Genomic DNA, 16,307 nt, shown 5'->3' with positions numbered 1-16,307 from the left:
CGAGACCACGCCTCCGTTTGCTTCTCCCGCCTCCCTTCCCGTTCGCCTTCCACGGAAGAGCGAGCTCGTAGCTGAAAACCCGGAAAAGGCAGCCCCCGCAGGCACCGGGCGCTTGCGCGGTCGAGGCGGTGGGGCGGCGGGGGTGGGGGAGCGCCGGAAGTGGCCGCGGAGGTGCAGACGGCTCTCCTTCCGTTTGGGATTTGGCTCCTGTGTTTGGGTTCTCTTCGTGGCCGTCCGAGATGAACCGATTCTTCGGGAAAGCGAAACCCAAGGCGCCGCCGCCCAGCCTGACTGACTGCATTGGCACGGTGGGCGCTCGGCCCGGCGTCACGGGGCTGGGGGGCCGCGGGACGGACCCCGCCCACCCCGCGGCTCCAGCACCCCTCCCCCCGCCGCGGCTCTCGGTCCCTGTTCTCCCCACCTTTGTGCTCGTTTTCCCTCCCTGACGCCACAAACCCGGGACCCCCGCCCCCACCCAACCGATCACGGCCTCGCCCTGGCCGGCCCTGCCCTGCCCTGCGCTCTGCCTCAGCCCTTGGCCTTGACTCTCACCTGGTTCTCGTCGGACGCCCGCAGCCTCCGCTCAGCATCTTCTTACCCCAGCCCTGGACCTCGGTGCTCGAACGTTCCCGGGGCCCTCCTATTAACCCCCTCCCCACCCCCCCCACCCCCGTGGCGGGCTCAGCGTTGGGTTCTAGACTCTTCCACACCCTGGCTGCACTGGGGGTGCTGTTTGAGGGAGGGGCACCTCAGCTCTGGCCAGTGATTCTCGGGGTCTTCTCCAGCTCACCTCCACCCGATCCACCCAAGGGGAACCCTGGAATATCAGAGCCCGGGGCAGGGTTCATAGAGCTCATCAAGGCCCCCATAGTTTCTGGCTGGGGGGACCTGTTCCCCACCCGATGTCTTCATTTGAATCCCCTTTCCCTACATTTCATCCCCTCTGCCCTGTCATTTGTAAGTGTAATTTTTCTTTTCTTTTTTTAATCTTGGTTTTTGTTGCTTTGTAAGTGTTGTCATAACCACTGCTGCCTTTGACTTTTTATTTTTCCCTCCTTTAAGGTGGACAGCAGGGCAGAGTCCATTGACAAGAAGATTTCTCGCCTGGATGCCGAGCTGGTGAAGTATAAGGATCAGATCAAGAAAATGAGAGAAGGTCCTGCAAAGGTAAGGTGCCCCCAGGAGGGCTGTGGAGGGGCCATGGGCGGGCGTCTGGAACAGTGGGACAACAGTAAAGGCAGCTAGTGGTGGCACGTTGTCTGCATGAGACCCTGTCATGAACCATGCTCCCCAGCATGGTTCCTCAAGTAAAGCTTTTAAATGAAAAATAATAATAGTATTTCTCAGAGCCTTTTGGAGAACGGTTTCACATAATTTTGGATTTTATGTACTGATATATTTGACTGTTAAAAAAAACTAGTAAAGGTTGCCAAACAGAAAAAAAAGAACAAGACCCAGGGATAGTCTTCTATGAGAAATGCAGAAGAGATGCTTGCAGTCTGGTTGAGGAAGAAATGGGAGCATGGATCCTTCCCAGAGGAGGAGTTCACAGGAAAATGGAGGTGGAATTTGACCATGGAGACACTGATCACCTGTGGATAAGCGTGTCTGTCTATTGGGAATTTACCTTGTCTGTGGAGAAGGTCACAGTCTGCAGAGGGAGGACTGGGCTGGTCAGGCTAAGGGTGAAATAGACTGGTGAAGAAGTGTCTTGCCAGGGAATAGTACTGAACTAAGTATCTGGAGACCAGTGTTCTCATAATTCCAATACTTACTGCTAGTTGTGACCGATAAAATTACTTTTTTTTGGGTGGGGGGGTCATACCCAGCGGTACACAGGTGTTACTCCTGGCTCTGCACTCAGGAATTACTCCTGGTAGTGCTCGGGGGACCCTATGGGATGCTGGGAATCAAACCCAGGTTGGCCGCATGCAAGGCAAGTGCCCTACCCACTGTGCTATCACTCCATCCCCAATAAAATTACGTAATTTTCTTTTTCTGTCCATCAGGTAGGACATTGCGTGTTGTATTTGAATACTTGAACTGTGGATAAAACTTTTTTTCTCATCTCTTATTAATTCTGTGAGTTAGGGTAAGACACTGAATTGTTGAACCTCATTATTTCCATCTGTTAAAAGGAAAATAATAATCTGCTTTATAATGTAATTTTTTAAAAATTTTTATTAGTGAATCACCGTGGGATACAGTTACAAACTTATGATCTTTCATGTTTGTATTTGGTTTACATCCCTCCACCAGTGCCCATTCTCCTCCACCAACGTTCCCAATATTCCTCCCACCATCTCCCCCCTATCCCCCGCCTCTGCGCAGGGCATTCCCTTTTGTTCTCTCTCCTGTTGGATATTGTGGTTTGCAATAGAGGTATTGAGTGGCCATTATGTTCCGTCTATAGTCTACTTTTGGTACACAGCTTTCAACCCGAGTGGGTCCTTCCAACATTCTCTACTAGGTGTTCCCTTCTCTGTCTCTGCTGCCTTTTCCCCCAGCATGTGAAGCCAGTTTCCAAGCTGTGGGGCAGACCTCCTGGTTCTTATCTCTACTACTCTTGGGTGTTAGTGTCCCATTCTGCTACTTTATATTCCACATATGAGTGCGATCTTTCTATGTCTGCCGCTTTCTGACTCATTTCACTCAATATAATACTTTCCATGTTGATCCACTTATATGCAAATTTCATGGCTTCATCTTTTCTAACAGCTGCATAGTATTCCATTCTGTAGATGTACCAAATTTTCTTTAACCAGTCATCTGTTTTGGGGCACTCCGGTTTTTTTCAGATTTTCACTATTGTAAACAGTGCTGCAATAAACATAGAAATGCAGATGTAATTTCTACTATACTTTTTTGCCTCTCCGAAATATATTCCCAGAAGTGGTATCGCTGGGTCAAATGGGAGCTCAATTTCTGATTTTTTGAGAATCGTCCATATTGTTTTCCAAAAGGGCTGAACCAGTTGGCATTCCTACCAGCAGTGAAAGAGAGTCCCTTTCTTCCCACATCCGTGCCAACACAGGTTGCTTTTGTTTTTTTGGATATGGGTATAATGTAAATTTTAAGAATTTAATGTGACCTGCGTGGCACTAACATAGAAACATGTAGTAAACAGGTATTTTATATTGTCTGTGAAGTAATTCTGCTCTTCCTGTCTCATTGCAGAAGACAAAATTATTTAATAGTGTAGAAAGGGAAATAAGAGACTTTGCTCATCCATCTTAGTTTGATAGCTTGGGTAAAGTGTGGCCTGAGGTAGTGTGGCCTGAGGTTGAAAAGTTCATCTAGACTTGAAGAGGACATGGAAGTGTGAGCAAGATTGGTGGTCATGCAAATGTCCGTCTGAAAATCAATAGAAGAATGACTATGTGAAAAGAGCAGAGAGAACAAAGCGAGGTTGAAGATGCTCACACATGAGAGTTGGTTCGACCATTGTTAGTAATTTCAGAGGAATTTGGACATGTTGCATTTGCCATGTGGTCTGAATGTGCAAGAGAAGTGGGAACACTTTTCAGTACACTGAGATGTGGGAATGCAGAGAATCATGAGTCACAGCTTCTGGATTTGCTCTGGAATAAAGAATAATCAGGGAAAGATACTACTTTGCAGAAGAAAATATGGGAGGTTTCTTTTGCCGTGTGTGTATTTTCAACTTCGCATTAAAATTTGTTTTCCTCCATCCAGAACATGGTGAAGCAGAAAGCCTTGCGGGTTTTAAAGCAAAAGAGGATGTAAGTCACTGGCACACTCTTTTCTTTTACAGTTTTAACTTGTTAAAAGGAAAATAATGTCTGGGGAGATGGCCTCTTATTCTTTCTAGTCTTCACAATACTTTATAAGCACTCAGTGTTCAAATACAGATTTCTCTTAGATATTCAGATAGCTGGCTGGCTGTTTCTTCTCTCCCCCACCCCATTGTGTATAGCAAAATCTAAAAAGAACTTTTTTTTATGATGAAATTGTGCCTGTTCTCCCCAAGATAGTAGCTCTTAGTTGCATGTGGCTATTGAGCTCTTGAAATATGACTAGTTAAATGAGAGAAATAGTACAGCAGGTAAGGTGCTTGCCTTGCATGCTGCTGACCTGGGCTTGATCCCTGACACCCGAGCTTCATTAGGAGTGATCACTTAAGCGCAGAGCCAGGCGTAAGCCCCAAGTACCATTAGGCATGGCCCAAAAACAAAGAAATGAAAAGATAAAATAGGTTTTATTAGCAATAAAGAACTTGCCTATACATGTATGAGGCCCTGGGTTTTATCCTTGGAATTGCCCCTATTCCCCTCCAAAAAAAACCTTGAAGTTTTTATTTAATTATTACTTTGTGTTGTGTTGGGGCCACACCTGTCTGTGCTCAGGGATTACTCCTGGCTCTGTAATGGCTCTGCACTCAGGAATTACTCCTGGCAGTGTTCAAGGAACCATATGAGCCAGGATTGAACCCAGGTCAGCCGCATGCAAGGCAAACACCCTACCTATTGTACAGTTGCTCCGGCCCTGAGGTTTTTTTAATCTCAATTTAAGTTTAAATAGCCACATTGAAACTAGAAGTTCCTATATTGGACTACTCAGATGTATAGGATTTGGTTCTCCCTTTACTTAGAGTTTCCTTTATTTATTTAATTTTCTTTTTGGGTCACACCTAGTGATGTACAGGGATCACTTCTGAATTACTCCTGGCAGTGCTTGGGGGACCATATGGGATGCTGGGAATCCTGGGAATCAAACCCCAGTCAGCCACATGCATGCAAGGCAAACACCCTACTGGCTGTGCTCCAGCTCCACCTTTGTTTATTTTTTAGAAAAAAAAAAACAAACAAAACGAAACAGTTACACTCATAACACCTAGCATACTATGTTACATTTATACTCTAAGTATTTGTTCATTTACTTTTGGGTTTTAGACAACACTTGCCAGTGACTCTTAGGGCTTACACAAGTGCCCTACTTTATGTGCTATCTCTCTGACCCTATGCTCAGAGTACTTCAGAATTATATATCTAAAATAGACTTCTATAGTAGGGGCTGGAGCAATAGCACAGCAGGTAGGGCATTTGCCTTTCACGCAGCCGACCTGGGTTCGATTCCCAGCATCCCATATGGTCCCCTGAGCACTGCCAGGAGTAACTCCTGAGTGCAAAGCCAGGAGGTAACCCTTGTGCAATGCCAAGTGTGACCCAAAAAGAAAAAAATAAAAATAAAATAAAATAGACTTCTATAGTAAATGCCCCCAAAGAATCCTAGAGTTTAATGGGACACATTTTTGTCATTGGTAAAGTAAGAATTTTGAATATATTTTGAATATATTTCTCACACATTACAACAGATTTTAGGGTTCTTAATGTGCTGTAAATGACTTATGTTTCAGAAGAAACTGATAGTATCGATACTTATCACTGCTATGGACTGTCTCAACTGGTGAGATCTTTGTAGGATTTTGGAGGTCAGGATTAAGGAAACAAGAAAGTTGTTAGTACCTCTATTCCTACCTATTTTGGCTAAAAGGGCATCAGAGCCACACTTGGTAGTGCTCAAGGGTCACCAAAACTATACCCACTGATTTTTACAGGGGTCCACTTAATACTGGGGATCTACCCCCTTTGAACTACCTAACCTTTTGTAAAAATTCTGTTCAGGTTACTATGTGGTTGTTTGGTTAGTTCGTTTTTTTCTCCTACACCCTCTGCTACATGGTTGGAATGACCAGGAGTTGTACTTGCTTGCTTGTGGTGCTACTGCAGTTGTCTGGCTAGAGTACTACAGTTGGGGTACTTCCACACATGCTTGGAGTGTGTTCCAGGGGCCACATGCTGACTGTGTTGCTCACCCTCAAGTGCTTGCCACAGTGTTGACATCTTTTAATTGCAGTGTTCACCAGAGACCACAATCTTTGGGACTCCTGTATGCCTGGAAATCACTTGTGGCAGTGGGGCACACAGACAGCAGAGCCACCACTCACAATTGCTTGATGTGTGCTGCCAGCACTGGGGACCAAACTCTCAGCCTCACCCTTGCAGGGCAGGCACTTGAGCCACTTAGCCATCTCCCAAACTTTCACGTGACTTCTTATAGACATTTGATACCATTGTTGTTTTAGATTATACAAAATTTGAAAAAGAAACTTGGCTGATGTGAGACTATCAGAAATTGCTACAATACTGTGTGGAAAATAGCATAGCTAAAATACAAAGGCAAAAGGATTGGAAGGACACATCAAATGATGCTTACTCTAGAAGTTAAATTATTTTTGCCAGTTTTCCTACATATTTAATCTTTTGGACTAAGTTTAAGAGAAAATTCTTCTACTAAGCACTAGTGGTACTTCCTGAGAATTTCTCCGTGACTCATCTTTGCCATTCTCAATTGACTCTGAAAAGGTATGAGCAGCAGCGTGACAACCTCGCCCAGCAGTCATTTAACATGGAACAAGCCAATTACACCATCCAGTCGCTGAAGGACACCAAGACCACGGTACTCCCAAAGCACCCGTCCCATGATTGGGCTTTATAGTTTTACTCTTGTCTTCTTTTTGAATGGTTTGACCAACGTTGTGTTTTCAAAGGCATGATCTTCTTGCCTTTTTACAGGTTGATGCTATGAAAATGGGAGTAAAGGAAATGAAGAAAGCATATAAGCAAGTGAAAATTGACCAGATTGAGGTGAGTTGGCTTCTGAAAGCATGCCAGTGGAAATGTCTGTGACAGGCGGGGCATAAAGGAGGGAAGGAACATGAGGTCTGTGATTCATAGTAGAGTAACTTTGGGGAAGGGCACCCATGGGCTCATTGATAGAGCATGGAATTATTATGAAATTAGCTTGTGTATGGACACAGTGCCTGGCACATAACAATATACATAATTACATTGTACATTGCAATATACATTTGCAAAATAAGCACCTAACAAGTCTCCAATTTCCTACTTATTTTTGATTGGCTTCCTCAATTGGAAAATAATGATTTGTTACTGAAGATTTAGTTGTTCTTATTTGTAAGATACTTGTTTGGGGTTTCCTTTTTGTTTTTGGGTCACACCCATCAATGTTCTAGAGGTTACTCCTCAGGAGTAACCAGGAATTACTACACTCAGGTGGTGCTTTGGGGGACCATATGGGATGTCAGATATTGAACCCAGGTCAAATGTGTGCAAGGCAAGTGCCCTGCCGCTGTACTGTTTCTCCATCCCTGTAGTTTTCTTAATATCTCGTGATCTACTTGGTTTTTTGTAGGGGGATGGGGAGGGAGACTCAGTCTTGTCATTGGACCATACATAGTGATGTTCACAGGGTGGAGCTCCTGGTGGTTCTCAAAGGACCGTGCAGTGCCAGGGATAGAAGCCAGGCCTCTAGCATGCAAAGCAGGCACTCAGCCCTTTGAGCTCCCACTTTATCTACTTTTAGTATTAGGGTAATGGTGAATGATGGCCTCATTAAGGGATTTGTGTTCTTCCCCGCCTCCTAAAAAAAGAATGAGATAAATTATTGCTAATAATTAATTCCTTAAAACTTTTTTTTTTAAGTGATGTCTTTGCCTAGCTCCCAGCGTTGTCACAAGTGTTAAATGAGGCTAGTATTTAAACTGCTAAACACAATTCCTGGCATGGAGAGAGTTTGTTACTACAAACTTCTTTTAGATTTTTTTATAATGCCATTAAATCCCTAAAATTACCATCTCTTCCGGGACAGTGTTTGTTTTTCTGGGGCCAACACCCAGCTCTATGCCAAGGGTCTCTCTGGGCACTTTGCTGCGCTGGGAATCAAGCCAGGCCTCCTGCACGTGGATCATGTGCTTCCCCCTTGGAGCTGTCTCTGTTGCCCGTCCTTGTGTTTTAGATAAAGCAGTTCACTATAAGCCAAATGGAAGCTGGTCCTTGTGGGGGGCTTTATAGCCCTTTCAACTTGTGGTTATTTGCCTCCCGAACCTGTTTCCTCCTCTTTCTGTCCTTTTAATATCTTTCTTTCTCAGTGTGTGTCTTTGACTGGGCTATAGATTTTCAATTTTATTTTGTTTTCCTAAAAATTTGTGTTCTAATAAAACATTTGTATGGTTTTATGACTCTGTAAATTAAGTTTGAGGGCCACTCCCAGCTTCGTGCTTGGGGGTTGCTCCCATCAGTGCTGGGGGGCAGGGGGAGGGGACTACCGTGTGGTACCAGGGCTAGAAGGCCAGGCCTTCCACATGCAAAGCCTATGCTCCAGCCTATTGAGCTAGCTCTCAGGCCCCATGAGCTGTCATTTAAAAAATTTTGCACACGTGCATATGTTTGAGCATGAGCATGTGTCTGCACTTACATGTAGAAGTGTTCTGGTTTTTGGTTTTTGGTTCATACCTGGTGGTGCTCAGGGCTTACTCCTGGCTCTTTGCTCAGGGATGATTCCTGGTGGGACTCAGGGCACCTCATGGGGTGCAGGGATTGAGCCTGGTTTGGGTGTGTGCAGTGCAAGTGCCTTATCTGCTATACTATCTTTTCAGCTCCTTCCTGTCATTATTTTAGTTTCTGCATGTTATCTAGTACTTATACTTATTTATATTGTTTTTGTTTAGCAAGTATTGGATCTGCCAATTCTCCATTAGAAATTATTTTTTTTCCCTGTGTCTAGAGTATTTAATTCCTCATAATCGTATTCCTAAGTAATTTGGGGGAAATTGATAGGTAATAGTATAGATGTGCTTGATTTTTACTAACTTACCCTTATTTCCTCTCTCCCTTATTTATTTATTTTAAAGCTGGAACCTCTGGATATAGTACAAAGTTATATGTATATTGTGTAGTAGTTTGGTACTTGGAAGAAATGCATAAAAACAAAGTATTTTCTTTTTTTTCATTTTATTTTTGTTTGGGGACCATACTGGCAGTGATCGAAGGCTACTCCTGGCTTGTGACTTGGGAACCATTCGGGCCAAGGGGTCACACCTGCTTTCCTAAACGCAAAGCATATTCTTTAATCCATGGAACTGTCTCTCGCCCATATTTTCTTTATTTTCTTTCGGTATTTGAACCACACCTGTCATCAGGGCTTACTCCTAGGTCTGCACGCAGGGATTATTCCTGGTAGGTTCAGGGGACCATATGGGATGCCAGGGATCAAACTTGGATTAGTTGCATGCAAGGCAAGTGCCCTATGCATTATACTATCACTCGGCCCCCTCTTATTTCTTTTTAAATGTTTTTTTTAAGCCAAGGAGACACAAAGGGCTAGAATTTTTGCTTTGTATGTAGGAGTTCCCAGGTTCAATACAGAGGCCCACTGAACACCTCCATGAGTGGCCCTGAGCACTGTAAGGGGAACAGCCTTTGAGCATGGCTAGTGTGGACAACTGTATTTTTTTTTCTCCATTTTATTTTTCTGCCTTCCCAGCTTTTTTTTCTTTGTATTTTTATTCTCTAGCTGCTCAACTTTTATATTCCCCCCCCAAAAAAAAAATTTGACTTAGGGACCAGAAAGGAGTTCTCAAAGGTTTGGTGTAGCTCAAAAATATTGTCAAAGGTCAGTGGTACCTTCTTTCCCTCATAGTAGAATTTTCATCATATGAGGAACATGCTGTGCTTCTTATATAAAATACAGTGAAAGATAAATTGTGTGTGCTGGGGGCGGGGGTGGTGGCGGCAGGTAGCCACACCTGACTATGGACTATGCCAGGGTTACTGGCTTTGTCTTCAGATCACTCCTGGCAGTACTCAGGAGACACAGGGTAGGAATCTAACCCAGGACACACCTATACCGCAGGAGCCCTAACCACTATATTATTTCCCATCCCTTAACTTGGGGTTTTCAATTTTGATTTGTTTTTGACAGGCCTTCTCAGTAGTGCTGGGGGATACCAGGGTTCTCTCCTGCTGTGTGCAGAAGGCCAAGTGGTGAAAGGGAAAGAACTTAGGCCCCTGTGCTAACAGGCATATGCTCCAGCCCTTTCAGCTCTCGCTCTGGCCAGACTTGTTGAGATAACTCCATCAGTTCCCTTTCTTATACTTTCAGTAAAGAGATACTCAGAAGTTTCTCAGGCTGCCCTTTAGAGGAGCACTTGCTCAGAGTTGGATTGACGAAAATCACTGACTAGCTGAGAACTGAGGAATAAGAAGAAAAATAATAGTCCTGGGTAACAGATTGTTTGCTTCTCAGTGGCAGGGTTTTTGTTTTGTTTTGTTTTTTAATTCTGTTTCTGGGACAGAGAAGTAGAATAGAAGTTAAAGCACTTGCCTTTATTCAGTGTATCCTGTTTCAATCCTCAGCACCATGTATGGGTCCCTGAGGTCCACCAGGAAAGACTGAGATTAAGTGACTCTGTGATCCAAGAGTATCTCCCAAACACCAGTTGATGTGGCCCAAACCTCTCCCCTTTAAAAAAAATACAAAACATCTTGGTGGTGGAATATGAGCACTGGTGAAGGGATGGGTATTCGAGCATTGTATAACTGAGATTTAAACCTGAAAACTTTGTAACTTTGTAACTTTCCACAATAAAAAATTAAAAAAAAAAATAAATAAAAAATAAATAAATAAATAAATAAAAATACAAAACAAAACATGCTGCTTCTACGGTTCAAAGGAGGAGAAAAGTAGGGGTAAAAGGTAGAGAAAAATAGTAAGAAACGAATAAAAGCTTTGTTGTTTATTTCTGTAGGATCTACAAGACCAGCTAGAGGACATGATGGAAGATGCAAATGAAATTCAGGAAGCACTGGGTCGTAGTTATGGCACCCCAGAATTAGATGAAGATGACCTAGAAGCAGGTAAGTGGTGGAGAAAGTTCTCTGTTTGGCTTTAGAGTCTGAATGGTATAGTACCGTGGACCCTTTTTCTCAATGCTTGAAAAATTCCTGTACGGATTCCCTGGGCATTTGTTTAAGGTCCAGTCTTGGGGCAAGAGCTTTTGGTGGATACCTCAGCCTATTAGACCTTTGGTATCCACTATTAATTCTGGGACCATCAGCTAATAACCTGGTATTTCGTACCTGAACTTCTGCCTTTCCCAGCTATTTTGACTGTTCTTGTATTGTTTTCTGCTTGGAAACCTCTGTGTATAGTATCACTGTATCACTGTCATCCCGTTGATCATGGACTCTCGGGCCCAGTAACATCTCCATTCGTCCTAGTCCTGAGATTTTAGCAGCTTCTCTTTACTCATTCTTCTTAATGGTGCTGCACTAGAGGCTCTTTAGGGTCAGGGGATTGAGACCCATCATTGTTACTATATTTGGCATATGAATACGCCACGGGGAGCTTGCCAGGCTCTCTCTTGTGTGGGCTGTAAACTCTCTGTAGCTTGCCAAGTTCTCCAAGAGGGAGAACTAGGCTATCAGATGCTTCAGGGAGCTTGGTTTTATAGTCTCTGGATGTTGGCCATTGATGGGATTAGACAGCGCCGGGCGCAGTTTCTGGTTGTGACTGCCTAGCTACTGGAAAATGGGCAATCTGTGTGGAAGAGGCCCAGTCCCAATCCAAGCAGCCTTGGAGATCTCAGTCCTGGGTCCTACACACCTGGCTTTCTCTGCCAGTTCCTTCATGTGTGAGGCTTGTCTGGATGTGTGGAGAGTGGCCTTGAGCATAGTGTGTATGGTGTGTATAGTAAAGCAGATAAAAAAGCAGTAGTTTGTACTAAGCTTCAGTGTGTAGCTAGTCTATACCAAGCACTGTATTAGATGTGGGGGTATCCATGATACCTACATTTATGGGGTTTTGCTCACGGGTAGGATACTGCTTGTCACAAGTAATTAAAAGCATAAACTATTCGGACCAGAGAAATAGTACAGTGAGTAATACTCTCTTCCCTTGCGTGCAGCTGACCCAGGTTCAATCCCTGGTGTCCCGTCTGGTTCTCTGAGCACTGCTAGGAGTGATTCCTGAGTGCTGAGCCAGGAGTAAGTCCTGAGCATTACTGGGTGTGGCCAAAAACAAACAAAAGCATAACCTGTTGAGAATGAAAAGTGGGGGGACCTTTGAGCACATAGCCAGCAAATCTAACCTGGTAGTAAAGGACAATCACTGTTATCCAAAGGATGATAGGACTTAGCAGGGAGAAATGGGAAGGTTATTGAAGAGCCAGAAGGAAAGAAGACCACAGAAGCATTTTCTAAAGTCCAGGTAAGGAGAACATGGTGGCCAAGACCACCATGAGGTGTGAGAGCAGAAGCACAGAGAAAAGGACAGATTGAAGAAATTTGGGGAGGTTGAATATACCAGGCAATGACTGGAGGAAGAAGAGGCTGTCAGGGTATTTGTTGATTTCTAGTGAGTGACTTGGTAGATGACTGAATTTTTCTGTTATCTATGTGCTTCCTCTGTCATGTTACTGCTTTTTAAGTTCTCCTTCTCCCATTTATTTTCTTAGTTCCTATCTTTACCCTGATAAGACCTATTTTTCTTCTTGGTCACTTCCAACTCATTAACCATAGGCATTTTGTTTTTTTTTTAAGTTGTTCACAATAATTTATTACATTCAATATTCCAACACCAATTCCTCCACCATTACACCTTTCCACCACCAGTATTTCGAATTTTCTCAACCACCACCCAAGCCTGCCTCAATAGCAGGCTTTAAAGAATTTATTTTGTATGGCTTGTTACGAAAAATCCCCTGAAAATTATCAAAAAAGCTTCCTAAGCAGAAAGTGTGTGAAGGTTGTTTTATCTCAGCCTGGAGCCATGGAGTTAGTAAGAGATTTACTAACATGCATAGAATTATTTTTGGGTTTTTTGTTTTGTTTTGTTTTTGTTTTTGGGTCTACACTCGGTGATGCACAGGGGTCACTCCTGGCTCATGCACTCAGGAATTACTCCTGGCGGTGCTCGGGGGACCATATGGGATGCTGGGAATCGAACCCGGTCAGCTGCATGTAAGGCAAACGTCCTACCCACTGTGCTATCACTCCAGCCCCCATGCATAGAATTATTTTTAAAGCCCAATTTCACATAATGATCACTCAGTGTACAGTAATCGCATGCCTCCTTTCCCTGCCTTTTTTTCCATTTTATCAATAGCTAAAACATTTTGCATTTGTTTTTGTTAGATTTTCTAATTTAAATTGGTTCATTGAAAACTTGATTTACAGGGCTGGAGTGATAGTACAGCGGGTAGGGTGTTTGCCTTGCATGCGGCCGACCCAGGTTTGATTCCCAGCATCCCATATGGTCCCCTGAGCACCGCCAGGGGTGATTCCTGAGTGCAGAGCCAGGAATAACCCCTGTGCATCGCCGGATGTGACCCAAAAAGCAAAAAAAAAAAAAAAAAAAAAAGAAAAGAAAACTTGATTTACAAGACCCTGGTCTTTCAGAAGACTAGGGTCTTACATATCAGTAGGGAATGATTGGTTGATTTATTTTTATTTTTCATATATTTTACCACATCACTTCTCTTGGTAATTTGTGTTTGTTTTTGTTTTGGGTTCACACCCGACTAGGCTAGTAGGCTCAGTATTACTCCTAGCTCTGCACTCATGGATCATTCCCGGGGTGCTGGGAATCAAACTCAGGTGCTGGGGGATTGAGCTCAGGTTGGTTACATGCAAGGCAAGTGTCCTCTCACCACTATACTAGCACTCCAGTCCTTTCTTGCTAACTTCTGTAATGGTCGTCTTTTTTTTTAGAAGTAGGAATTCTTTTTTTTTGTTTTTTGATTTTTCATCTATTTACAAATGATTGTATTAACTTTCTTAATAAACAATGTATTAATATTCACCACCAGTTTTCTTCTATCATTTTTGAAACGTTGCTATTTCACTCGCAGAGTTGGATGCCCTGGGTGACGAGCTTTTGGCTGATGAAGACAGTTCTTACCTAGATGAAGCAGCATCTGCACCTGCAATTCCAGAAGGTGTTCCCACTGATACAAAGAATAAGGTGAACACTTTTTACATTTTACTTACAAGTTCTTATGCTTGACCACCAATCTGGACATGTAATTCAGTTAGAACAAGGAGAGAGCATCTTCATTGATAGCTTGGGATCCCTGGAAAGCCTGGTTTACCTGTACTCCACTGTGGGCAGACTGTAGAAATGGGGTCTCTGCAACTAGAAATGTTTTTACAGAGTTGCACTGGGTGCCAGTTACAGGTTTGAGATACTTTCTAGAAAAGCAGCAGCATGGATCATGCTAGTCAGCAGTGAAAAAGAAAGTTCCACTTTAGACACCCTGGTTGATTATAAAGTGATTTTTTTTAACTTAAAGTAGAAAGTTATATACTTAATGTATAAAAAATTAAGTACTCCCCTTAAAAAAAAAAACCCTTAAGACCACCCCACACATGTGCATTGGAGATCCTGACCACTCCAAAGTCTGAGATCCCCAATGTGGGAAAATTTTTTTTTAAAAATGAAATTGGAAAAGAAAGGTGGGATGTAGATAATTCCTTGGGTTCCTTATAGCTGATCTCTATGAAGTGCATCTTCCCTGACTTTGCTCCCTGCTATAGTCTTACCTTTCCATACTGCCCACCCATTCCCACCACACTAGCCACTCCTTGTTGAGGCATATATGTTATTTTCCTTATGGCACAATTGAAATAATACTTATTTTGCTTAATTTTGGTTTGGGGTTCACACCTGGCATTGCTCAGGGCTTACTCCTGGCCCTGTGCTCAGGGATCACTTTGGGTACTGGGAGTCAAACCCAGGTCAGCTGCAAAGCAAGCACCTTATGTGCTGTATTATCTTCTTGGCCTCTGAAATAATTATTAACTCCTATAGCCCATTTTTTCAATTCCCTGAAGCATATTTGTTATTTCCTCTTTCAGAAAATTTGCTGGGGTCAGGGAGTGGCTTAGCAGTAGAGCACATGCCTTGCTTATGTGAGGTCCTGGGTTCAACTCCCATAAAAAGAAAAATATAGAAAGGTTTACTGAGTTAAATGTGCTATTGAAATATGCTTCTTAATTGATGGTGGTATCACCTGGAAAGTTGTAGTAAAATATGGAGCTGACTGCCCTCAGGCCCTGCTCCTTCAGGAATTTGGTAGCTACAGAAGGTATTGGCTCTTTTTAAGAATCACAGTAAAATTGGGAATCTGGTGGCAGTGAATCACTCCTCAGCTTTTTGCCCTGGATCCTGCCAGTCTTGTTTATCTTGTTTCCTCTGAAGTTTTCTGTCTCTCATTCTTCTCATAATCTGCAAAGAATCACCCCTTTTGATCTTTTCCAGTTATTTTCTTTTCATCACTCCATTAACTTTACCTTTTACCCAAAAAGCTTATTTCTCACTGAGTAGGATTTTGGCTTTTATTGAATACAAACTTGAAAATGAGTTTTGGATACTGAATAGTCAAAATCACTTCTTTTGCCCAATTGTAAAATAGTGGCACTGAACATTGGTTACTTTTCACAGGATGGAGTCCTGGTGGATGAATTTGGATTGCCGCAGATTCCTGCTTCATAGACTTGGATCATTGAAGTACATCATGTAAAATAAACACTTACCTGGGACTAGGAAATATTTATCTTTCCAAATTTATAAATAGATTTCAGTTTTTTCCTTCCTTTGAAGGAGAGGTTAATTGCATTTATCTTTCTTTTTTCTTTTCTTCTTTTCCATTAAGAGACTTAACTCTTGGAAGATGTTTTCTTCATACTAAAATTTTAACGCTTGTTCTTATGAAAGCCTAATTTACTTAAAAGTATCATTGGCTATGTATGACTTTTCATTCATCAATAATTTGAAATAAAACCAAGGAAATGGGAATATTGAAATTCTGTTACAGTAATCTCATTTATCTGATTAATTGATGACAAAAGTGAGATTATTGGGATTCAGATATTGTGATTCAAAACCATTTTCTATTGTGGTATTATAGGTTGGTGAAAGTGATGGCCTTTTTTTGATGGATTTTATTGTGTCTTGTGAGTAAATCATTACTGTGCCCTATATTGGAATGGAATTATCACTACTGTATCATGAGTGGTTGTTTTTATTCTACAGTTCTATCAGTATTACAGTCTAACTTGTAATCAATAATGCATAATTCTTGATATTTAATGTATAGGACATTTATTTATACTCAATAAATATTTTTCAAAAGGATATAATTTTACTATCATTTAGTATCATTGCCCTACAGCCTCCACTGCAGAAGCCAAATTTAATACAATGTGTCAAGTCAGACTTAGAATTTCAATTTTAGCTGGTAGGGTTGTAATTTAAAGGAAAGAACAATCCAGCCAAGGGCCCTGGTCTATCAGCTGATGATGTTGAAGTACCCTACATTCCTCTTAAGTTTGTGTTTTCTTTCTTTTTCTCTTCTTTCTTTTTGTATCTTTCTTTTTCTCTTTCTTTCTCTCTCCCTTTCTTTCCTTCTTTCCTTCTTTCCTTCT

General features: G+C 42.4%; 1 protein-coding gene across 1 annotated transcript; it reads left to right on the top strand.

Annotated features, from left to right (window-relative positions):
• Window positions 1-73: 73 nt before the first annotated feature.
• CHMP5 (charged multivesicular body protein 5) lies at window positions 74-16,022 on the top strand. Its single transcript, XM_055136232.1, has 8 exons — window positions 74-308; window positions 1,063-1,167; window positions 3,697-3,743; window positions 6,387-6,480; window positions 6,597-6,668; window positions 10,631-10,739; window positions 13,733-13,845; window positions 15,325-16,022. Exons 1-8 carry the CDS (start codon window positions 240-242, stop codon window positions 15,373-15,375), a joined length of 660 nt encoding a protein of 219 aa, XP_054992207.1. The 5' UTR covers window positions 74-239; the 3' UTR covers window positions 15,376-16,022.
• Window positions 16,023-16,307: the final 285 nt, after the last annotated feature.

The sequence above is a fragment of the Sorex araneus genome, chromosome 1, assembly GCF_027595985.1.
Source record: "Sorex araneus isolate mSorAra2 chromosome 1, mSorAra2.pri, whole genome shotgun sequence".
Lineage (NCBI taxonomy): Eukaryota > Metazoa > Chordata > Mammalia > Eulipotyphla > Soricidae > Sorex > Sorex araneus.
Note: the sequence above shows the minus strand (reverse complement) of the source record. Positions and strands in the feature narration are given on the sequence as shown.